Source organism: Mixophyes fleayi, chromosome 11, assembly GCF_038048845.1.
Source record: "Mixophyes fleayi isolate aMixFle1 chromosome 11, aMixFle1.hap1, whole genome shotgun sequence".
Taxonomy (NCBI): Eukaryota; Metazoa; Chordata; class Amphibia; order Anura; family Limnodynastidae; genus Mixophyes; species Mixophyes fleayi.
In genome coordinates, this window is record NC_134412.1 from 4,183,271 (window position 1) to 4,207,668 (window position 24,398).

The following is a 24,398-nucleotide window of genomic DNA, read 5'->3' on the forward strand; positions in this document are numbered from 1 at the left end:
CGATTTGTTCGTTGGAGACAGAATGTATGTTTCAGAGTCACAGAAGCTAACGAATTTCGTTAGGACTTGTGGATAGCTATAACAAGGCGGTTTTAATCAGTGTGACAATGTGACAAGAATTAATGAATATTGTGCTGTCATTTTCTGAAGACTAGAGGACCACAGCAAGGGCACAGATCTGAAGTTTAATCGTGTCCGTGTGTACGGATGAATCGCCAGACTGATCGTTTGAGAGAACACGTCAGTCGGAAAATTCTTCAGTGTGCACCTAGCCTAAATCTCTTGGTATTTATTCTGCTAAGAGCTTATCCCTATTATTGCGTTCAGCAGATGGTTCTCCGCTGACTGGATTTACGCGCACGGGCCGAAAATAATTTACTATTGTTTTTTGTTTGGTTCACACTGGAACATTGGACCAATTTACAGGTATTGCCAGGTATATCGCTGTGTGTATTTGGCCACCAATATACGGGATTAAAATTTGGATTGGTAAGGAATAATGAGGTTAGCTGGAAACTCTAGTTTATATACATGTCTGTTTTAAATATTCCAGTATAGATAGTGTAAGCAGAAGAGAAAGCAGGTTTTCCATTCGTTGGAGAGAGAGAGTTCAAGGGTCCAGGGAAATGTACTGCGTAGTGAATCTTCTATTTTATATCCTGGTCCCTGGCCCTGGGATATCTTAGACCGGTCTTTTTGGCTTGCTAAGTAATCTGTAAAAGAGAGAGTGGGAAAGTGGGGAGACATGTGGTCCCACAGATCATTTAATAATGTTCATGTTTGTCCACCTGGCTGATACGTAGGAGTACGCCGCCATTCTGAGTTAGTCAGCAAATCAGTGCTCAGTTCCACCTTCATCATCCTCATCATTTATTTATATTCTGCAGGATTGTGGGTCCAGGGAAAATGTGCACAGTGGAAAAAGTAAAATCATCCCTACTATTACTTTAGGACTCGCACCCTTCTTTAACTCTAAAATATTGTTCGGGTTACCTTTACGTCTTCAATGAATCAGGAGTGCGACAGGACATCCGGCTTACGTCATGTCACTATTGTTCATTCTTAGAATTATACCTTAAAAGTGTGATTTATAAAATAATGTGTGTATGGCGGCTCCTTGAAAGTACCAGCTGAGGCCCCATCTCTGCCATCTCCAAGGACCGGTTCAAGTCCAGACTGTTTGTCGGAGGCTCTGTGGACACACTTTAACTCAGGAACGTCCCTTTCTTTCTTTCATGAGGGTGCAGTAAGAGGTGTATGGGTGCATCTAGCCCACATTCAGCAATGATTGCCCAATAGCAGGTGGCCCCCTCTCCTCTGGTGTCCAGAATACTATGATTGCGGCCTGGTCACTTTCAGTGCTTCCCTCTGCTGCTGCTATTGACTATCAGAGGTGCTTCTTTTGTTACATAATGTGCTAGTAGATGACACCAGCAGAAGAGAGGAACTTATTAAGTGTTGAGACTGCTGACAGTGGTTGTTTCTCTGTTATTGTGTTGCTGGTCTTGTGATACGGTGTAGTTCTGGTTATGCAGTATCCCTGTGTCTCTCCACGAGGACTAGCTCCTGCTCACGCTATCAAACAGCCGGCTCATAAATGACTCCACCAGATTACATCGGCCATGTTAATATAGCATCCACTCTAATTAATTGCCGGATATGTACAGGCTGGCGCTGGTGTAATATCACACAGTCTGAATATAAAACAGCCACGGCCTCCGGGGGCACGTTTCATGAAAGACGCGTTCTCCTGGAAGGATGTGACGAGAGACAACTGTTAATTGAGGCTCTAATCTCCTGATGACATGAGCTGTTCAGAATGTGGGACTGAAACATGACGTTAGAGCACATAGACTACTCCAGTGCCAAGGTCAGAAATCAACGTTACCAGACCACGTATCCGCTGATATACACACACAGCCTGCAGCTGTCATTCTCAGAGGCTGTGTATACTCTAGATCTCATTGTCACATTCCTTTTAATCATTGTTATAAGAATGGAAAAGATTCTGCAAGAGTCTAGTAGTTTGGGCAAGGGATTGAAATGATCTTGCCATACCTCACGGTTGGCAAATCAGGTGACATCTCCGAATCACCCAGATTCTGGCTTGATCTTACTGTGCCTACTTCTAGCGAGGCCACTCTCTTGTTCCGTTATGGCCACCAGAAATCAGGACTGGCGTCATGTCTGCTTTACAAACATTCTTTCTGATTTTTAACACTAAAGTAGCAAGAAAAAAAACTTTTTTTTTTTAAAGATACTAATGTTGTATTACTTAAAGTTTATGGGCCAGAGTCATTAACAAGAGCAAAGCAAAAAAAAACTTTGCACCTGGGCAAAACCATGTTGCATTGGAGGGGGAGGTAAATTTAAAATGTGGGAACAGATTTATAGTTTGAATAGGGCATGTCCTAGATCAACTTTACATTTCAGTTTAAAATAAAGCTATCAAGTATTTGTGTGCTACATGAAAAATAGTAAAGGTTTACTTGATTGATAAATCATCATCATCAACATTTATTTATATAGCGCCAACAAATTCCATAGGACCTTATAATTGGGAACAAACATTAATAAAACAATACTGGGTAATACATACAGACAGAGAGGTAAGAGAACCCTGCTCACAAGCTTACAATCTATGGGACAATGGGAGTTTGAAACACAACTGCACGTGCTACATCATATTGCACATTGGACCAGCTAGAATGCAAGGTTACAAAGTATTGAGTGGGCTGTGTGATCAGTCACGCAGCAATGTGTTAGCTGTGTAGAGGGTGATAATAGGGTAACCTAGGGAGATTAAGATGGTTGAGGAATATTATAAGCTTGTCTGAAGAGGTAGGTTTTCAGAGAACGCTTGAAGGTTTGAAGACTAGAGGAAAGTCTTACTGTGCAAGGGAGGGAATTCCACAAAGTGGGTGCAGCTCGAAAAAGTCCTGTAGCCGGGAATGGGAGGATGTAATGAGAGTGGAAGAGAGATGCAGATATTGTGCAGAACAGAGGTGTTGTGTTGGGAGATATTTTGAGACAAGTGAGGAGATGTATGTTGGTGCAATTTTGTTGACGGCCTTGTATGTTAGTAGAAGAATTTTTATATTGGATTCATTGAAAAACAGGCAACCAATGTAGAGACTGACAGAGTGGCTCAATCTAGCCGCTGCGTGCAAAATAGATTGTAGGGGTTCATTTGTGATTTTGGGAAGACCAGTAAGGAGGGAATTGCAATAGTCTATGCGGAAGATAAGTGCATGAATTAAGGTTTTTGCAGGGTCTTTTGTGAGATATGTGCGTATTCTGGAAATGTTCTGTAGATGTATTTACCATGATTTAGATATAGAGTCGATGTGGGGAACGAAGGATAGTTGTAAGTCAAGGATTACCTTGAGATTACACATAACAATCTGTTTCTCAATTCCAAAAGTAAGTCTGAGCCAGCAGGAGCTGACATTGGCAGAATGGCGCTCACTTATAAACAAGTGAGATGTGTGATCATCCTTCCATAACAAGGTGCGTTTCGTCTCACCGTATTACTGCATCTGTTTGTTGGGGTCTCGCACTATGTGCTTTAGGGAGATCCTGCTCCTTCCTCTATCAAACTATCAGTCTGTTGCTTCCCAATTGCAGCAATTCCCCTCCTTACACCTGACACCGCTGAAATAGTCTGTGCTGCTGTAAGGATTCAGACTATTAGATCAGCTACAGGTTTTTTTTGCCCACGACCAGTGTAAGTGAAGATATCCTGGATGAGCTGTAGATGAAGACTGAATATAAAGAGGGTGTAGAGACCTTAGTCAAATGCACCTCAAATAAACCAATATACTTGTACCTATTCTTGTAATAGGTTAAGGATACATTAAATACACGGGGAAGCCCTAACATAGCAGTTTGCTCATCACACTCCAGTCTAAATGTTCATCAAATCTCTTTTTTATAAATCTGTTTTGTATAAAAGTTACAAGACCAAGTTTAAGTTTTTAAGTAGCGTTCTCTCCTACGGGCAGTGGAGCCAGTCATTTGGGGATCATTATAACCTCCTATAAATATGTCTCTATATTCTACTTTTTATCCCATTTTCTGTAACATGTTCCTTACATTGTAACAAAACTGCTTTTGTGTTAACTTTAGAGGAATGGAAACCGAGCCCAGAGCGTTGTGTGTGGCCGATCAGTCCTAGTAATAAACAGCATTTATTAGACAGGGGCTATAAACACCACATAACGCCAGCTCCGTGCAGCAGGTGTCAGACACCTGGGGTGTGGATAGCAGACTGCGGGAGTACAGCACATACCCCTGCTCATCTGGTGAGGGTGCACTGGTGTCGCCCTCTTCCTGACCCCTGGAGTTATGGATCGGACCCTATGGCTGGAATGGGAAATCTGCAAACAATGGTGATACTCACAGTAGGGGGCCTGGGCACAGGGCCACAATGAGGTAGCTGTTGGCCAGCTGTGGCGCAGGGTAACCCTTTCTGTAGAAAGAAAGAGGAAACTAATGGACATCATGGAGGTTGTTTACACGAAGATGTGCAGCCCATTTTATCTTGCGCTATCTGTCTTGATGTATACAAGAAGCACAACCACACTGTAAAATCACTACTCTTGTGGGTTTGCAGGTTTGGCTGCAAGTTTCAGTTGCTTTAAAGTCTAAAATAATTTTGCTGGTAAATGATCTAGTGCTAAGATTTTAGTAAGACCTTTATTGGGGTATGTTCATCTATTGTTCTGGTCTTTGGAAGATGTGCATGATATAAAGAGTACATACATGTTCTGTTTGTCTCCTAAATTGCTGCTCTGTTCAACCTTTTTAATATTATGTGTTAAATAAATCAGGAGTGAGCGGACACTGAGACTGTGTGTTTACGTGTTGATATTACATTGGTAGAAATGCGCTTAGTAATGCTCTTCCTTAGATAATGTGCCAGGGTTTCCGTGGAAAACATGGGTATTAGATATGACATTATAATCACAGGGCTGAGTAACATTCAGTGTAATGTTCAGGGCCTGACCTACAAGGAGACAAAGTATTTTGGCCGCGGTCTCAATGAGCCGAGAGTGAGATTTGTAGTGGGATCTTCAGTAAGTCTGATATCGTGTGTGATGTTATCTAGTCCCTGAGCTCATATTTATAAGGAATGCGCTCACATTTTGTGATCTGTGGTTTTACCCTGTATGACCTTGTCACGTCGCTGACACTTCTTCTGGTTGAGAATTACACTACAAGTACTGGGCCCCAGCTCAAGCCATTTGGGTGATTTACAAACCTGGCCTGCATGACCGCTGCGGACCTCAACAACCGCGCTTCAGAAATGGGAGCGGCCTGAGAGATCCCGTGTAGAATGACCTACCGGGCTGTAATATATATGTGCTATACAGGGAATCCTTATTTGTATATAATTACCAGAATGCTTCTAGGACCCATTGAAATACTTGCAGTTCTAGTGGGTTAGTCACATACACCCTGCTTCCCCAGATATTACAGATTAAATGTATTGTCTTATTACTGAGATTAAGTGAAGGTTAGAGGGCCCCCATGTAGTGGTTCAGGTTACCAGTCACTGCAATAACAGATCGATCCCAGTAACAATACACACAGGAGGGTTCTTCACACTATATATTCCTATGAATGTTTCAAATATTATCAACAAAATGTAATTTAGCCAAGTTGACATTTAATTTGTAACTGTACACAAACCCATATTTCTCCATTACTGCAGACTATTTATGTTCTTCTGATTGTACTTGTTTGACCTACAGATTATTAACAGCTTTTATAACAGTGAGTTGAGCTTTTTTGTACATAAAAATTAATAAAAGATTTATACAGAACATAAAAAATAACACACATCAGTCCAATATTACCTGCACATCCCAAACATTATATTTACATTCAAGAGTACAATGAAAAAATAATTCTGAAATAGTGAAAACTCACAACAGGGCTGAATAATGTAACCAGTCTGATACTAAGCTCAGACATTTCTTCAGTAGTGTAAACACCCCCCCCCCCTTATATATTATATACTGTAATGAGGTAACTCAGACTGCAAGCTTTGTGGGTCAGAAACATTACATTCTATAGAATTAGCTTTGCAGATTAATACCCCCAGCAGCAGGGGTCATATTTAAGCTTAGACAGACCAGCTACTCCGCAGTGAGTGGTTCAATAACTACAACGTACAGCTAGACACGTGTGCCGAATGTTTCGGCCAATCGGCTTGTTTCCAGCTGATAACTGGCAGACAAGTGTCATGTGGTTCGTAGATAATAAAACTCCAGTGTGATGTGGGGTAGATCCTGGTATCCTATGACTGTACTGACAAGTGTGTGCTGTCATTCTCTGTCAGGAAGTATGGCAATAGACAGATGGTTACAGGGTGAACATTCATTGCGCTTAGTACGGGATATTCATATATAGGGTGGTGGAAGCAGAAGGTGTAGGTAAGAAGTGGGGAATGTGCTCCACGTTCTCTATTTTCTATCTCTTTTGGGGGGGGGGGGGGGGCCTAAACATCTGACTGCAACGTTCTGAACAAGTGTTTAAAGAGCTCAATAAAAACGCTGTTCTCGTGAAATCCATTATATTTTACCAGCCCCTGTCGCACAGAGTTTTAGGCGCTCATTATAAGGCGGGAGATTTAAACCTGCTTTTTCAGCACCAATGAAAAAGCTTCTGAAGCTGGGGAAGCATTAAAGGTTTTGTGTGTGTGTGTGAGATATTGGCAACAGTCTGTCTAAGAGAGTACACAGTAGATTTGGCAAAATATAAAATAGGAGAATTGTCATTACAAGTGTAACAAGAATATATTGGAGACCTTTTGAGCACATGTAAGCACTACCATGGGGACAGAGACCAAACTCTACGTCTGCACAGCGCAATATGGCTGCCTGCATGAGGCGCACGTGACGTAACAGGTGTGGGTGGAGAAAACAGAAACGATTGTAAGCCTGTGTGATCCGGCTTCCTTTGTCACTTGTAGCAAAGTTAATCTATTTGTGCACATCTCTTACACCAAACATAAAACCAGTAACCTAATGGCATAAACACCTGTCTAATAGGTGTGGCGTCGCACTAATACCAGTCCATGGATGTATCGCCAATCACGGTCCTTTCAGCAGGTGTCCGACAAATTTAATTATCACAATTGGGATTTTCATTGTAATTTGTCTCTCGGGTTTCAAGGTGTCCGTGCTCAGTAGAGTTTCCATTACAGGTCGGAAGCATTTCAGGTTCTCAGTTAAAAAAAATAAAAAACAATTTTAAAATAATTTCCTAAATTAAAATAGTGGATTTAAAATGCAGTTTTACGGTCTTCTGGATTAGTAGTCTGGAAACAGTGTTGTATCCATAAATATATGAGAGCATGGACACGTCTCTCATTGCATGTAGGGGTACTTCCATTCAGTAAGAGGGACGTGGGTTTCTTTGATGACTTGTGGCGAGGTCCAGCGGAGAACGTAGTGCGCACCCCCGGGTTTGTCATTCGTACCTGTGACAATAGTGAAAGGACTAAATGAACAGACGTGCAGGGTGGACGGATGTCAGATGTTAGAAGATAGAAATAAACCCCAAAACTGAGAACACTTTATTATAAAACTGCATGTGACATTGATAGATGGGTGTTTTATACTTATTTACATCTGTGCTGATTGGAAGCGGCCATGATGGCAAAGTGGGCGGAGCTACATTTGCTACGGACAGTTTCATGATTACGGAAATGTTTTCTGGTGTTTATTTTTTGGAAAACGAACGTTTTGCCAAACAAACAAGGAAGGTCATAAAAAAGGTGCTGTCCCATGAATTGCTACTAACAGCTGTTTATTTGTTGACTAGCACCTTACTTGAGCTATAGGAAAAAGCATTCAGAGAGCAACTTCCGATTGAATTGGAAATTAAACATTCAGGGTAATAAATTGTATTCCTTCTGTTAGTAATGTGACTGTTTCTACAATATCTACAGTTTGAGCTATTGCTGGAGTAGAACATTCCAGGGTGTTGTACAGACTGAGGACACAGGAGAGCATTGATCAGATGACTGATGTTATGTCAGGGAGATCTGGACCCTATCACTCACCTGACGCTCTGGACCCCCCGAAGGGCTGCTGAGCCACCACTGCCCCGGTGGATTTATCGTTGATATAGAAGTTGCCGGCGGCGTTCCTGAGGACCTCCGTTGCCTCACGCACAACGTTTCTAGTGACAGATAAAAAATACAATAACAAAGAATGAATGATAGGAGACCTAGGACATTACGTGTATGGACTCTTAGGACGTACAACGCTGAACTTATAGTCTGCTAAGGGCACTTTAACACTGATAGTTCACAACGTAGGTAAATGAACCTGTACGCACACTTTCTGACGTTAATTTTAGCGCTGCATGCAGCATTTAGAAGCGTTGAAGGTCAGTACACTGTGATGGTGTGATATGGGAATGCTCGTTAAGTACACTGTGCTGCAGGGAAGCTTTGAGATACGTTAATGAACACGTTTGTAAAGCTTTGTTAAAGTGAGTGCAAAGTTTTTGTCTTCGTTTTGACTTGGCTTTTAATAGGCGTTGTTTATCAGTGTACAGGAAAAAGGCTCAGCAGCGACTACATACAGAGGATTAGACAGCTCACTCTCTGAATGAAGAGGTTGGGGGAACATGCAAGGTCCTACCTCTCTATTTCAGGAAATGACTCCTTTATTGGCCTGTAGAACTCAAACTAGTTATATATTAACCTGAGACGTGTGTAGGTCACTATTATAAAACCATTTATAGCAGTTAGTTTGATAATGAGTTAGGAGATACAATGTGTAGAGAGCATAAAGGTTATCACAGAGTATGTTGTTCCAGATATGAACCACAATTCAAGAGATTACAATAATTGGAGCTAGATAATTACAGCGGTATAATGCTTTACTTTAGAGGGTGTGATGTACTATGAGGTACATATTCAGATATAACTTATTATTATTATTATTAATTTTTATTTATAGGGCGCCACAAAGTATCCGTAGCGCCGTACAAGGACAAACAATGGCACAGTACAAGGTGAAACAGCACAGTACAAGTAACAGTAAGCACTATAACTCTGGGGGCTCAGGCACAGCAAGAAAGAGAGGGAGGGGAAAAGTGAGTACAGGCAGGTAACTATGGCCCAAGAGGGTGGGCACGGATGACAGGTTGAGAGTCACTGAGGGGAGCGGAGAGAAGCGAGAGGAGACAGAGGGCAGAGGGACTGAGAGGAGGTGAGCAGAGTAGCTGGAGAGCGCAGTTAAAAGTGATGGAAACAGGAGGTAGGAGAGCCCTGCTCAAAGGAGCGAGCTATCTAAAGGGAGGGGAAGACAGACAGACACATGGATGAGACGGAGAGACGGGAGGAAGGGGGAGAAGGGAAGAAGGGATGAGAAAGAGATTTAGCCGACCGGTGGGAGTTTAGGCATGAGACTGGAAGGCCTTATTCATCGGCCTTCCTACTTAAAACTCCAAATGAAGGTACTATTTGTGGTTTGCCAATGATAATTGGAGACCTACAGGAGACCCTGTTGTTTTGTCAGACTTGTGACCAGAACTTACTTATCTTGGGCAAACACTGCCCCCGTGAGACCATATGGGGTACTGGAGTCTATCAGCTGCAGAACTTCTTTATACTTATTTTCTGGATAGACGTAAACTGTTAACACCGGTCCGAAAATTTCCTGCATCAAAACAGATTTTCAAGTATAAATACGATGTTTATGTAGAAAAACGCACAAAGTACAAGTGGGATATAGTCATTGTGTAATGTTGCACAAGTGTGACAATGGGTTGCTTGAAATGTGTCTTGTCTGTATATTAGACAGGTTTAGTGTTTTGTACAGATTACTGTACAATGATTTAGACACCAAGGTGTAAACCTGCTATAATGGACATTGTGGGTTCTGTTCTAAATAGAGGAAACATTGGCACAGGTTATCTTTGAAGATTTGCACTTAACGAGAAATAGTTTAGAATGAAAGAGGATTTGTGTGGCAATTGGGAGATGCCGATAAAACAAACTCTTATTTCTAGTTTCTCTCTTGAGATATACAATCCACTTACCTCCGACATTATTCTCTCCCTGGGATCTTTGCTCTCGATAATAGTGGGTTCCACAAAATAGCCAACTTTGTCACTGCACTTCCCCCCAGCCAGGATAGTGAGACTGGGGGACTCCTCTGCGTGTTTTATCCATCCCTGTATCCGTCTGAACGACTGATGGAAGACAGAGAGTGGTAATGTTATTATCATACCCATGTATCGCCAACATACGAGCAGCGCTGTACAGTACAGACGTCAGAGGATCCTGTGTGTGTGTCATGGGGCTTATTTACACTTGTACCAAGGTCTGGTGCAGTCGTCTGACACCCTCCTGTCCAGAGGTAGTGAGCACCTTAATGAACGCCGTCCGTTTACGTTTCTACTGCTTTCATTTTATTTTTTCCAAAAAGAGTAGGACTGTTGTTTGGCAGCTGTATCGGATTAAATATATTTCTATTTGAGGAAGCCCAGTATCTCTGACAGTATAAACCTGTAAGGACATTTCCAGCAGATGTGAACATTCAGTACTGCATCATGGAATGTGTAGCCGCTATTGTAACTTTCAACCACTGCTTCTCTCACTAAGTGACTCCCCATAAAACACCATTTGTGGTGTCCCTGGGTTATTGTATTCCCATCTGTGTAAAACAGTCCGGAATTGTCATATGGCTCATAGGGGGGTATTCAATCGACCGCAAGTTTTTGTTTTGGTGCTTTCCCATAGCTCTTTCAGATTAATTTTGAATGGTCTTTGGTCTTCACGATGAAGCTCTTGTTTAATGAACTGCAGTACCGTTCAGACATGATTTTGAAATGAACGGAAACACTTTCAAGTCCACCTGTGTATAGTTACATCAGTGTTATGTGACATCTTAAGACTGAGTGTTCCAGGGTTTATTTAGGTTTGTCATAGCAAAGGGGGTGAATACTTATGCACTCAATTATTGTCTCTTTTTATGAAGAAAAACTTTAAGCACAGATATGTTTTGTGATAAATGCATATTATGGGCAGTTATATGAGACTTCAAAACAAGGCTCTTCATAATTGTCAAACTAAATGTAAATAAAATAATGCGTATCTTTTATTTTCAATCTTAATAACTGGTGCTATCCAGGTCAGCCTGACCCCTATACATAACGAGCAGGAAGTATGGAAGGAATGTACCCTGGTATTAACAGTAACTATCAGACACACGTATTTACTGCATCCAGATAACATAATCCTGGTACTTGCCTTTTCATCAATAACGGCGGACGTGAAGGTGCTGAAGTCATCTGCGGGCTGGGAATTAAAGCGAAAAACCAGATCAGAGACTTTCAGGATCCTACATTTCATTAATTTGTTACCCAAAGCTCCTAACTGAATGTCATGGATCAGAAGGCAGAGCAGGAACATTGGCTAAACCCTCACACAACCTCCAGCTTCTAAAATTACACTTCCCACCTGACAGGAGCGGAGGCTTCTTTTCAATTAATATACGGGGTTAATGGCTACTTACAATAAATTCCTGCATTCCCCAACTCTTCATTTTCTGACAGGATAAGAGAGGCGGATGGTTCAGTAGGTATTAGCAGTGGCCTAACGCGGTCTCTAATCCCATCAGACTCCCGCTGAGAACCCCCCCACATGAGAGGTGGAAATCTCTACTCACATTCCCCACTTTCATCTTGCCGTGTTCCTCCAGCAGCCGGGCTTTGATCTGGGGCCACAGAGAGTCGGGAACGTAGACCCGCGAGCAGGCAGAGCACTTTTGACCGCTGTACTCGAAGGCCGATCGGATTGTGCCATTCACCGCGCTCTCTATATCGGCGGATTTGTGCACAAAGTGGAAGTTTTTCCCTCCACACTCTGCAAATAAAACAAGAAAAGTGTCTTTTTAACCCCTTCAATATCAGGACACTGTATAGGCGCTGACTCAGATAAGCGTATTGTACGATGGAAACGGCGGCTGTATAGAGGAGAATTTGTGTATCGGAATATTTTACTCCCAACATAAACCAATGAATCAGTTGTCCTGTTGATCAGTGGTAGGCAATGTTAAATGAATATAGCCTGATAGACCCCCGTTCCCCAGAAAACCAATAGGAGTTGTGACTGATGCATCTATTCTTATAGAGGGTCAGCTACTCCAGGGTTTATTGATAACAGTATCTGAGAGAGGTATGCATGTATTGGTTTATGTTACATATTGGGTATAATTGACAGAAGTTTTGGGGATCCCTTGTATATTACCCACGGTCTGCCTACCCAGCGACCATTGCACAGTAGAGTTTAAAAAAGCCTTAGCGCTTCTCTGTGTGGGGCTACTAATCCCCCCTTCCCCCCAGTAATAGGAGCATCAGTGCCAGTTTTTGCCCATTGATATCCTGCTGCACTATTTTTTGCACAGGATTCCTGTGCAACAGTTTTATAAATATACCCCTAGGTGTATACTTATGGGAAGGGTCTCCCAGTACCGGGAACGTTATCTGGTTTTCTGCAGATGTATTCATATACTGTATAAAAAACAATTCCTGCTTCGACATAGACCTGCAGAGATCAGCTGAACCGTATCTCACCTCCTGCTAAACGAGGGTACGTCCGGTATCGGTCAAGGTTCTCCGCCACCTGTTTCCACAGGCGCTTGAAGGTTCTGTGGTAAAAGGATTTAAAACAATATGCGATATAATTGGAACAGAAGGACTGGAGAACACTTGTACTTTATGTAGAGATGCACAGATTTCTCTTTGTCCTAAAGTTTATTAGCAAAATTCAGGTTCGGCCAAGTCATTAGGATTCGGCCAACCAAACGCAAATCTTCATTTCTTGTGATTTTAGTGACAGTAACTTTGCTAATAATAACCTGGATTACTTGCATCCAAAGCGCTACAGAGACGTAGACACAGACACAGCCCCGCCCCTAGCGCAATGTTTTTTCTGGCACTTACGGGACACTCCCGGTGAAGTTAATTCCACTGAGGTGCTCCGAGCTGGTAACAGTATCACCAAAGACTGGGCCGTCCGCCGGGACAAATTGTATGATGTTAGGTGGAAGGCCGGCTTCCTGCATGATGGTGAACACGGCGTAACTGGACAGAATGGCAGTGTCGCTGGGCTTCCACAGGACTACGTTACCCTGGCACAAGAATGAGACAAATGCAGTGTATATAAATATATCTGAATAGGGTGCATGGGACGAGGCATTAGTAAAATAAACATATTAGTGTGTGACAGTGAGGGAGGGAGTAATACAACAGATTTTGGTCTATTTATACATCTCAGGGTGATGCGCGTTCTGTAGGAGCAGAGAGCTACATATTGCACCTGTAAATAACTTCCTTTAATAACCAGACATCCATTGTGCAGCTGACGGCTCAATCATAAAAGATTTGCAGCTGTGGAACTGCCTTTTTGCCTTTGATAAAGTGTGACAGTCAGACGGGTAATTCACCCGGGGATCCGAATTTGATTCTAAATACCACCATTAATACTGAGGCGCAGTACTACTGAATCTCTTTATTAAGCTACACAAACCGTGGATATCTGATCCAACTAATGATGGAACAGATCTCCTCTCATGCGCAAACTCCCTAAAGGCAAAACATCTTGTACACACACCGCCGGCAAACCAGAGACTTTACATCGTTCGGTGATTGTGACTGTGTACAGACGGAGCGGAACCAGCACAGAATTGTGGCGCTTCAGTTACCATCAGGTGCTTCCACTGCCCGTTTTTATGGGAGTCATAGGGTGACGATAACCAACTGACATCTGAGGTCTTTTATAATGTGTGTATCATATGGCCTTAAAAACCCACCTTTTCCTTAAAGCCCTCCAGTCCCCCACCTAATTGACCTCCTCCCGGGGTCCCCCTATCCCCCTCCCACTCCTGCCCTCCCGTCTCCTCTTACCTCCCTCCCTTTCTTTCTCCTCTCCCCTTCTCAGCCTCCGTTCTCCCCATTCCCTCCTCCTACCATTGTGTCTCTGTCCGTCCTACCCTCCCCTTAGATTGTACGCTCCTTCGAGCAGGGCCTCCTCTCCTTCTGTTCTCCACCACCTTAACTCTGCTCTCCAGCTCCTTGTCTCTTCCGTGAGGTCCTCCTGCCCTTCTACCCCCTTCTCTACCCCGCTGGGGGCTCTCACCTCTCATCTAGCTGTACATCAAGCTTCTGAGTTACTGTGCTTTTTGTTAACTGTACCGTGCTGTCTCACCCTGTATCGTGTTTCTGCCTGTCCCTGTATGGAGCTACAGATACCTAGTGGCGCCCTATAAATAAAAATTAATAATAATAATATGTGTGTAATGTGTGTACGCCCTGTAACCCACTTAAACCAGTAGTTACTTGGTATTGACTTTGTCTGGATCTGGAGGTGCTTGTAATCATCTAACACCATTGATTTCTGTATGGACGTTTTGCGTGCACAGTCCTGCTTTACATGCACAGTATAGACTTATTTATAACAAGAACATTGTAATAAGTCCTAACAGTATGTAATTGCCTAATACTATATCTATTGACAGTTCATATACACTCACTGCATTCTTAACTCCTTTCTTTTAGTGCTATAGTCCTTTTTAAATTTGTTTTGTAATTTGTTGATTTTGTAATGTTTTAGTCCCACAGCTTCTCTGTGGACATAGTATTTGGATGGTACAATTAAAGGTTTTTTTGATGTTTTTAAGAACCACTCTGTCCGTGTTACATTCTCAATCTATTCGGGGCACATTGTCAGTAAACCATTTTTTCCCACTATCTATACAAATTATAGTCCTGTGTCAGCGCTGGATATCATTGTTCTCTGATTCAAATTTACCCAATGAGAGATGTGTTCTGGAAGTAATGGGGGTTTATAGGAAGTCTGCATAAGGGTGAGTGACATATTGTGTATCTGCATTTTTCTGTCTGAATGGTCATCTATAAAACGGAGATAGTAGCATTTTATTGGGTGCTCAGTCCATGTGACATGTTGTGGAAGCAAAAATTTGACTCCTCCCCCTTTTCCTTATTTTATTATGGGCACCACGGGGTTCCTGAGGAAGCCTAGTGCGTGTGGGAACAATGCATCTCCCATGTTCTCAACCTTACGTTAAATGTCTTCACTTCTGCCATGTTTCTGAAGCCTTTACATGTACAGTATTGAAGTCTCTTATATAAAACCATTTGTTTCTAGGTGTAAGTTACAGTAAGATACCAACCATGTAAAACACTTACCATCAAGGCTGGGGCTCCTGCCAGGTTCCCCCCAATAGCGGTGAAGTTAAATGGAGAGACAGCAGCGACAAAGCCCTGACAACAACAGAGAGTGGGTGTGAGTTATGTATGGACACCGACATCTCCACTACATCCAGTGTCATTGGTTCAGGCTGCATACAGCCGTCACCACAGAACACCCAATAACAACCTGCACCCCTATAACCTGCCCCTAAACATATCCCCAACTTGTCCTGTTTGTTTTCTGGTTGGTCACCATCACATGTCAAGTTCTCTGCAGACCTCACATCGGTAGTTAGAGCAGGTCCAGGATAGGAGAGTTATATAGTCCCCCGGGGACGCCCCGTTATCACCCTTGTGTTACCTCTAGGCCCCTGTGTACCAGGGTGTTGGTGCTGACTGGCACGCTGATCAGTTGCTCGTGTTGTAACTCCTGGGCATACTTGGCGTTAAATCGAAAGAAGTCGATAAGCTCAGCAGCGGCATCAATTTCAGCCTGAATTACCGTTTTACCCTGAAACAAGAAATCTCTGTGTAATTGAGTCTGATCATGTTTTCTGGTGAAACGACTTATTCTATAACTATTCTGGCTTCATGGCTACATTAATTTTACCTTTATAAGTGTCATCCTGTATTATTTAAAGTGTAACTAACGCCACAAATATATTTTGGTATATTGTACAATATGGTATACTTTATTGTCTTACACGTCAAGTGAACAGAAGAGCTCAGTTTAGCTAGGAAATAATTTGGCAGTTCAGCTATTGCTGCCATATTTCTGTAAAATTCTATCCCACACGTTCAGTCACTGGCTCACATCAAATGTCAGAATTTCTCACACATTGTTCAATTCCCATTCGATGTCCCGCTTTTTAGAGCTCTTGGGATCACCCGATGTAAAGGGGCCGTCACAAATCAGGACTCACTCTCTGCACAAGTCTCTAATCCTAGCTTTGTACATGCAGTGTTTGCTGGTAGATGTGCGACTGTCGGTCAGCACTACTCTTGGTTATTTGTCATGTTTCATGCATATACAGAAATACTGGAGGCTACTTGTACCTGTCCAATCATGGTCTTAGCCAGAATCTCTGCTCTTCTTGGGCCACTAAGAAGATCAGCTGCTTTAAAGAAAATCTGAGCACGATCTTGTACCGGTTTGAGGTCCCATTCCTTGCGTGCGGACAGTGCAGAATTGATGGCTTTATTGAGCAAGTCCTGTGACAGAGAATGTACATAGACACACAAATGCAACAACATAGGCCGCAGCGCAGTATGGTCATAGGCAGACCGTGATAACGGGATCTATTGTCAGTCCAGAAACAACTCGCTACTCACCTTGTCCGCATAGCAGTATTTGGCGACTTTGTGAGAATGATTGAAAGGCTAAAATAAAAGGAAAACCATTGGTTAGAAAAGACAAGCGCTCACTCGCACCTATATTATAATGATGCTTGTCCATTCCAATATTTATTTATAACTATACAGCTCATTGGGCTCAAATGTCATAGGAACACAGAATTGTCTGATCTGTCTGGGAACCCTGCCAAGATTACATACTATTGTCACACTATAGTGACATTTTAATATAATAACATTGTAGCCATCCAAGAACAAAGGACTAATATATAATATATATTTTTTTTTTCTCTTCTCATGCCCTGTGCTTTATGTACAAACTGGAAATATCAAGATATTTACTTGCCCAGTGTTTCTAATACTAATATCTTTGTAAGTGATAATCATTCCCTGCAATAGGGAAGCTCACAAATCACATCTCCCATATTAGCGTCTATGTGAGGATACGGGATCCTTTATATCATTTTATTAGTACTGAAGGTTCACTTTAACACAACACAGCAAGTTTCTAAATATACAATACACAATACCCAGGTGAGCACCAGCGTCCTGCAGATAGCTGGGTATGTGAGGACAAGGTCCTCGGTAGCATCCCTTAGTACATGGCGCAGACCTTCTGCACTAACAACCCCAAGTCTCCTGACGTTGGCTCACACATAGCACTGCGTACTAACGGCACCTAACACATGAGTCCCTGGCACTGAGCTGACCCGCCTCTGCCAGTAGTAGCAGACGTCTTCACCCCAGCTCTCTAGAGCTTAATTACTACCTAACATCAACTTTACTGCTGACCTCACCTCCCCCAGCCAATACCTGACTTCTCTTCAATACACACAATATAACATATTGTTCAGTATTTTAACACCTTCCTATATCACAAGCACAAACAAGGTGATTTCATTTAGTCTTTGTCCTAGATAATACAATCGGAGACTGCTCACAATAGCCTAATTAACATATCTAGATGTGCAAAGACTGACTGGCCCTGGAGTTAGCTGTGGACAAAAGTCTTATCTATTCACAGGAGTCTGGGGACCAGGCCTCCAAAGCTTAAGCTGGGTACACACTACAGAAATTTCAACCAACTTTTTATGCTGATCGCTCGGTCCATGGACTGCATACACAGTAGCCTTGTTTAGGACGATAAAGGGAAGAGCGGACGTCCCTTTAACGACTTTTTACAGCCATGTTGTCGTGAGCAATGACTGTAATTTCGTACTCACTGTTGTGAATCGGTCGGAAGTTTATACACACTACACAACGGAAACGAGATTGGAACGAAAATATTAAACGGTACGACCAACCAAATGAGGCGACAATCGTCCATTTGGGCAGACTTTCGACCATCGTGTCACTGCACACACTGACCCGACTTTTGAACGAGAGGTCGTATGTCGGCTGATTTAGCCGATTATTGGATGAAAACTGTGTAGTGGGTACACACTATACAACATTACCCCCAATACCCTTAGCAATTTTACCAACAATTTGGGGGGGTGACCCGATCAGCATGCTGATTCCTGTGTACACACTAAACACATTTTACAGCGTCAGATCTGAGCTTCTCATCTGTTATAACTATCGGCCGAAGCTATGGTGACTGACACTCCATAGAGATCTATGGACACTACTGGTCCTGACTGCAGACACACTGCAGAATTGTCAAAACTTTGTTGAACTAGATTCTTATTTTATTCCAGTTTAAAAATCAAATGAAACGATAAGGTGAGCATTGGAACGATGATTGTTGGAGCGTACACACTAATGTGATAACGGGCCGAACTGTCCTTTATATCTTGTGATTGGGCTGATAACTAGCTGAACTCCCTGTAGTGTGTACCCAGCCTTACACTTACCTGGGACATTCCTCACACAGTGATAGATGAACCTAAATTACAGGTTACAATCTTAATATAATGGTGTCTTACTCTTAGAAGTCATCTAGACTATATCTATGTGCAGATTGCAAATGGCACCTTTTACCATTTAAACTACAACCTGTGGCTTATATAATAACACAAGTTTATCTTAGAAATATATCACAACACTGGCATACTGTACATTCACAATATACAGCAACATTCATGATTACAACTTTGAAACACATGTACAGTATTAAACTGCTGGATAACGTGTGCGCTAGCCCTGGGCTTTAATCAGTTTAATGGTAGTGGTGGAGCAGGACTAGGGCTAGAAAAGTCTATTAGCCGGAGCCTTGTTTTCCTCAGTCTTATACTCCGGAATAAACAAAGTAGATGGATTTGCAGGGAAGGACTGACCTTTGTTGTTGGATGAGATGGAGAAAAGTAGTAAAATAAAATAATCATTTTATAATGATCCCAAACACTGAAATAAGGTTGTTTTGTACTGGTCCTCATCATCTAGCCCTATGAGCTGACACTCTCCTGCTTTTCTCGTGTATAAAGGATGAGTTGGTTTGTTTAATATTTTTTTGTTATTTCAGAGGCCCTGACCAGACCTCGCCACCTACATCAGATGTATGCAAGGGGAACAATATAAAAGAGTCACTTTCTATTATGTAGAGAGTAGAAGGAGATTGTCAGCTCACAGGGCTAGTGGAAAGGGACCAAGAAGAAAGTGTGTTGCGCACATTATTGAATGACTATTTTATATAAATAACGACTTACTTTATTTGTTACAAGTTTGCAAAAATATAAGATTGTCATATTGGGATCAGTCATAGTTACAAATCAAGGGGGTACGAGGTGCAAAGTCCACCTTTTACCGAGTGGTGTAAGAAGAGGCAGATGGGTTACCTTTATCAGATATTCTAGGGAGATTTTGGAGAAGAGCACCAATAATCGGCAGTTCTAAGTAATGATTAAACTGTGTACAAGTGTTTACCGTAAACAGAACAAAACATCCATCATTTTTATGACTCGTAAGTAACCAAATCTTACCGAAACCTGGTACCTCACGTCCTTTGTCCACACCTCTTCTCCCCCTACCACACATGGGATCTCCACCGTTTTGTCCTTAAGTTCATATAGCGCCTATTACAGAATGGGGGACAGAAATCCTGATGTTATAACAGCAAACTAAAAATCCAAGGATCAAAGTGCAAGGATCTGCCGGTGAGTAGATCAGACGCTCAGTCAGCAGATTTGTAGCAAATTATTTACATTATCTGACTGGCAATTCTGCTGCCCAAATCATCTGATTAACCTGGAAACTGTCATAAGAGCTAATAATTACCATAGTCACACACCAGCTGTACCTCCGACACTCTTCCCAGGCCGGGAGCTAGCGTCACCTGGGGCTCATTCCCACTATGCATATCATACACAATGAGGTGCGTGTACATTTGAACACATTTTTTTTCTTTTACACTTTTTAAAAAGCTACTGTATTTGTATGAAACAAATATAGTTAGAATTTAGCGATGTGTTGGGAAATCATTAAACAATTTATACCTCCCGTTATAATATTAACACATTAGAAAATATGCCCTTTTAAACACCGCACTAAGATTTTAAAGAACATTGATGTTAAAGGCACCATTGAAACCAATGTTAAACATCTAGAAGAGGAAAATAGTCCTAAAATAAGATCTTACTTTCTGGAGAGCCTCTCTCTCGGGGCTGCCATGGCTAAACTCCAGGATTGGCTCATTCTTCACGTCAGTCACAGCGCAGTGATGCCAGCGTAGTCTGAAACAGACAAGGAAGAAAGAATGTATGTTCTGCATGTATGGTACTAAGCAGGTCAAAGCATTGCTCCATATGTAACTATATACTTGTTGGAGTTGTGGTCATAAAGAGGGGTTCACAGCGTTACTTGAATTTTGTTAAAAATGGTTCATCAGGTACCCCTATTTAAAGGAAAACAGTGGAAACATCTTCTGTTAATGGTTCATCGGATCAGCTCTAATTTTTGAAAGTTTGCAAGAAATAAAAACATTTGAGCTACGATTTGACAATGTTCGAGCTGAATGTCTACATTGTGTATTGTAACTTGATAATGTTCAGGTTAACAATACTAGAAGATGCAGCCAGTCGTAGATTGTAAGCTCTCATGTGCAATGTCCTCCATCCCTTTGTTTGCATGTCAGCATTTATATTGTCCGCCTTGTATGTCCCTATGTATGTCCTGTATTCCCCAGTCTGGTGCTGCAGAGCACGGTGGTGCCTTACAAAGAATAATAATAGTTTATTTTAATGTCTTAGAACTTTGAACTGCAGATACAAGTTTGAGGTTTGCAGGTGAAGTGGCTCGTACAGGACAATTGTACATTTGGATCAGCCAAAGTCTATCACATTTTGGAAGGGCCCCACCTGGCCCAAAGGCTATCACATGGATTAAATGCCATGAATTAACTATTCCAAGTGACATTGGCTATATGGTGACAGATGTTGTAGAAGGAGATCTGAATCTTAAAGACACACATTGTATAATATACCAGCAACTTGCATTGTGTATATATTTTCCCTCTGGGTATTTAAATCCAGGACTAGATTGTCACAATTCAGCATCTCACCCAGTATTCACCCAAGAGCCATGTGCAAAACTGTAATGTAAACAAAGGTTCCAGTATTCCTGGAGCACCAGACGGCTGACCTTACAGTATATTTCATGATGTTGTCTCACTATAATTACATAAAGTACTTACTCCTCTGATAATTTATTCTCTTCTATTTGTTGCTCTTTTGTTTGACTGTAAATATTTAATACCACACAACGGAGTCTAGACCAATTCACTAATCTCTGAGCCTGCGAGGCTAATAAGTAACATGGATAGAAGACACACAGGTTAATACACGGCTAAGGCCTAGAGTGACCAGTTTGTTGTAGAGACAGGCAAACTGTATTTATCAGGTTCCCAACACTTCCTCTATATATCACCATTGGCGTGATCCGAAGCGGTGCTGTTAATGAAAGCCGTCTGCTGATTAGAGGAGTTGGCGCTCGTCTGATCAGCTGCAGCTTTTATATCTCTGCGTCAGATCTCATAGTGTCAAACAGCACCCTCCTCTATTCAACAGCGAGTTATTAGCAGTTGTCTATATAGCACCTACATATTAGGCAGAGCTGTACAGAGAATATAGACTTGTTCTCATCAGTCCCTGCCCCAGTTTACAGTCTATATTCCCTACCACAAACATACACTAGGGTTACTTTCATCAGAAGCTGATTGACCTACTAGTATGTCTATGAGAGGAAATCACACGAACATGGGAGAATATACAAACTCCACACAGATGGGGCCCTGGTTAGAAGCGAATGCACGACCCCAGTCTTGTTGAAGCTGCAGAGTTTCTAACTGTATGCAATAATGATGAGGACACCAGACTAATACTAAAGGGAAGGTATTTAATATGCAAAACCTCTTTATGGCAGCATCTGAAAGAAGTTACGTTGGGAGAGCATTGAATAGGGCTGTAGGACTGTGAACTGTTCTACAAATTGTTTGTATAACTCTGTTTATGTTGTAACAACTGTAATATTAAGCACCTGAAGCAATTTTACCTTTTTTAAGCAGCATTTGACAGTCCTGCAGTTACCATTCCCCCCTATAAATATAGAATAGATATGTGTGTTTCAGTATGATAGATGGTGATTGTCAGCATCCAGTGGGTAATGATTGAGGATGGATAGGGCATAAATAATATACTACCCCACATATCACCTGTGGCCCTATGGGTGCTGCCCCTTGGGACCAGTGCTGTGTGAGCTGCTGGTGTACTCACCCTGCACAGGACTGACTCAGGACCCTCCGGAGCTGCAGCATGTTGCGATCAGGATCATGTGACTGTCCCAGACTAGAATCACCTTGTGCTCAGCACAGGGTAGGGGTGGGGAGGAGGAAGCCCGTGTAATACCGCCTCCTATTGGCTGTGTGGGGGGGAAGCTGAGAGACACCCACTGAGGCTCCCTCTGCCGGTAATACAGCATGATACAAAGTAACAATACGGCGCCACCAGCCAATGGCCTAGCAGAAGCCATATACAAGAGGCGTCCAATAGGAAGGCGCACAGGGAGAAACGCCCCTCCTGGCTGCGTCCTGCCCAGATAAGCTCGGTGACGTCAGATGTGTCGTCACACCCTGCATCTGGTCGCGCTTATCTCTGCAACGTGTGAACGCAGTGTCGCATGCGGCATCCTACAAGGCACATGGGGATGGGGGAGATGCTGAAAGGAATGAATGCTCCAGCCTGCTATGTGGACGGCCAATGAAATATAATGTGAAACATAAAAAACAACCTATCTTAAGCATACTTATTGTAATAACTGCTGTTCTATGTGGAATGCAAAATGTGAATAATAAGCTGCATGTGTTTCATGTAAACACCCCAATTTCTCCCAGATCCCCTAAACCCACACACTCACACTCATTTGCATAAGCACTCTGCACGAAATCTGATGTGAAATGACATCTTCTTTATAGGTAATGCATCTGGAAGAAGCACACGTTGTATTGGTGCCATATTTTATGGTTTCATTTATACACCCAGATATAATTAAAGAAGCACAATAATTTATATGTGTACTTAATCATAATTCACTATTATGCGGTTATTCTCCTATAATACCACTTTCAGTTCTGTGATTATTACACAGCTCCATTTGTAATGGTAAATATTACATAAGCTATATGTAGTGATCCAATATTCACACGTTTCCCTATTGTTACAGCACCACACGTCTGGGAACGTCCTACATGCAGTGTTATTATCTATATGAATTTAGACAGGTGTACTGCAGCAAAACAGTTCATATGGCCATGTTTTATAGACAGTGTTAAATGCTGATTGTATTAATTCTGGAGAGGAATATGATATAGAAAGTCAGTGTGTTAGATGATAAAGACCAATGTAGTTCTGCAAAAGTGCAGCTGTAAGATAGGTAAATTAAAGGCATGAAGTACTCCGATAGTATAATGCACATTAATCTCATTACATTGAGCATGGATGTCAGAGTGGAGGAAAAGTTGTTGGTCAAGTAGTCGGCATCGCTCATTCACAAGGATAGCAGTCAGTGGTCCACGTGTGCAGAAAGACATTGCATGATTCCTGATATTGGGATCACATAGCCTGACGTTCTAGCATCCGAAAGAAGCCCCCAACCCCTTTACAAGTAGCTACATCCTAATGAAAATTCACTACAAATATTTTGTAGATTTTACAGTGTGTAAGACTGGTGCGTTTTCATCATTTGTGTTTTTTTGATGAATGTCTATGTAGAAGCTTCTCTAATAAACCTTTTTTACAGCTAATTTTTTAACATTAGACATAAAAGCACCTGTAACTTCTCATTGACATTCCTGTGAATTCAGTGTGTAAAACATGATTAAGTGGGCGGAGGATGTATATATAGGGCTGGGATTTTATGTAATATATGCAGAAGTTGCTCTCATTAGATCCAGTTGACTTTCCGTGTGAACAGACTGGAGCTGTCATTCTAGTATCTGCCAAACATAGTCCCAGCAGCTGCAGAGACAGGCTGGTGATGGCTTGGGACCTACTTAGAAAACTATATGCATCCCCCGGTCTGCCCCTCTGCTGATTTGCTGTATAGCTCTGAATAGACTTCAGAGTAGCGGCATTAGGGTTATTTTTGTTCAAGTAACCTAGTATAAACCATCTAAGGCCCTACACATATTGAAATGCCCACTCTAATCATACAACTAACTCTAATGCAAATAATTATAGTCTACATAACTAGTTGCAGATATCTGAATTCTGAGCCATCTCCACAGTGCTTTATGTACTACTTATGTTTTCCCCTGTTATTGACAGTTAAAACATTTATTGTAATTAATTTCCCTCCAGTTATTGCAGTTGAAA

The 24,398-nt window shown here is 42.0% G+C and overlaps 1 protein-coding gene and 1 long non-coding RNA gene across 2 annotated transcripts in view; one reads left to right on the top strand and one right to left on the bottom strand.

The window, feature by feature from the left end:
* LOC142107339 (uncharacterized) overlaps positions 1-24,398 on the top strand; it is a 135,845-nt gene that overhangs the window by 50,778 nt on the left and 60,669 nt on the right. The gene's annotated exons all lie outside the window — the stretch shown is intronic.
* Positions 5,650-22,445, bottom strand: LOC142107570 (delta-1-pyrroline-5-carboxylate dehydrogenase, mitochondrial-like). The gene is made up of 15 exons (XM_075191066.1): positions 22,302-22,445; positions 20,171-20,264; positions 19,515-19,607; positions 16,573-16,620; positions 16,297-16,452; positions 15,602-15,751; positions 15,238-15,312; positions 12,973-13,160; positions 12,604-12,677; positions 11,697-11,893; positions 11,279-11,326; positions 10,066-10,218; positions 9,562-9,683; positions 8,075-8,193; positions 5,650-7,489 (listed from the first exon to the last, which is right to left on the bottom strand). Exons 1-15 carry the CDS (start codon positions 22,340-22,342, stop codon positions 7,377-7,379), a joined length of 1,671 nt encoding a protein of 556 aa, XP_075047167.1. The 5' UTR covers positions 22,343-22,445; the 3' UTR covers positions 5,650-7,376.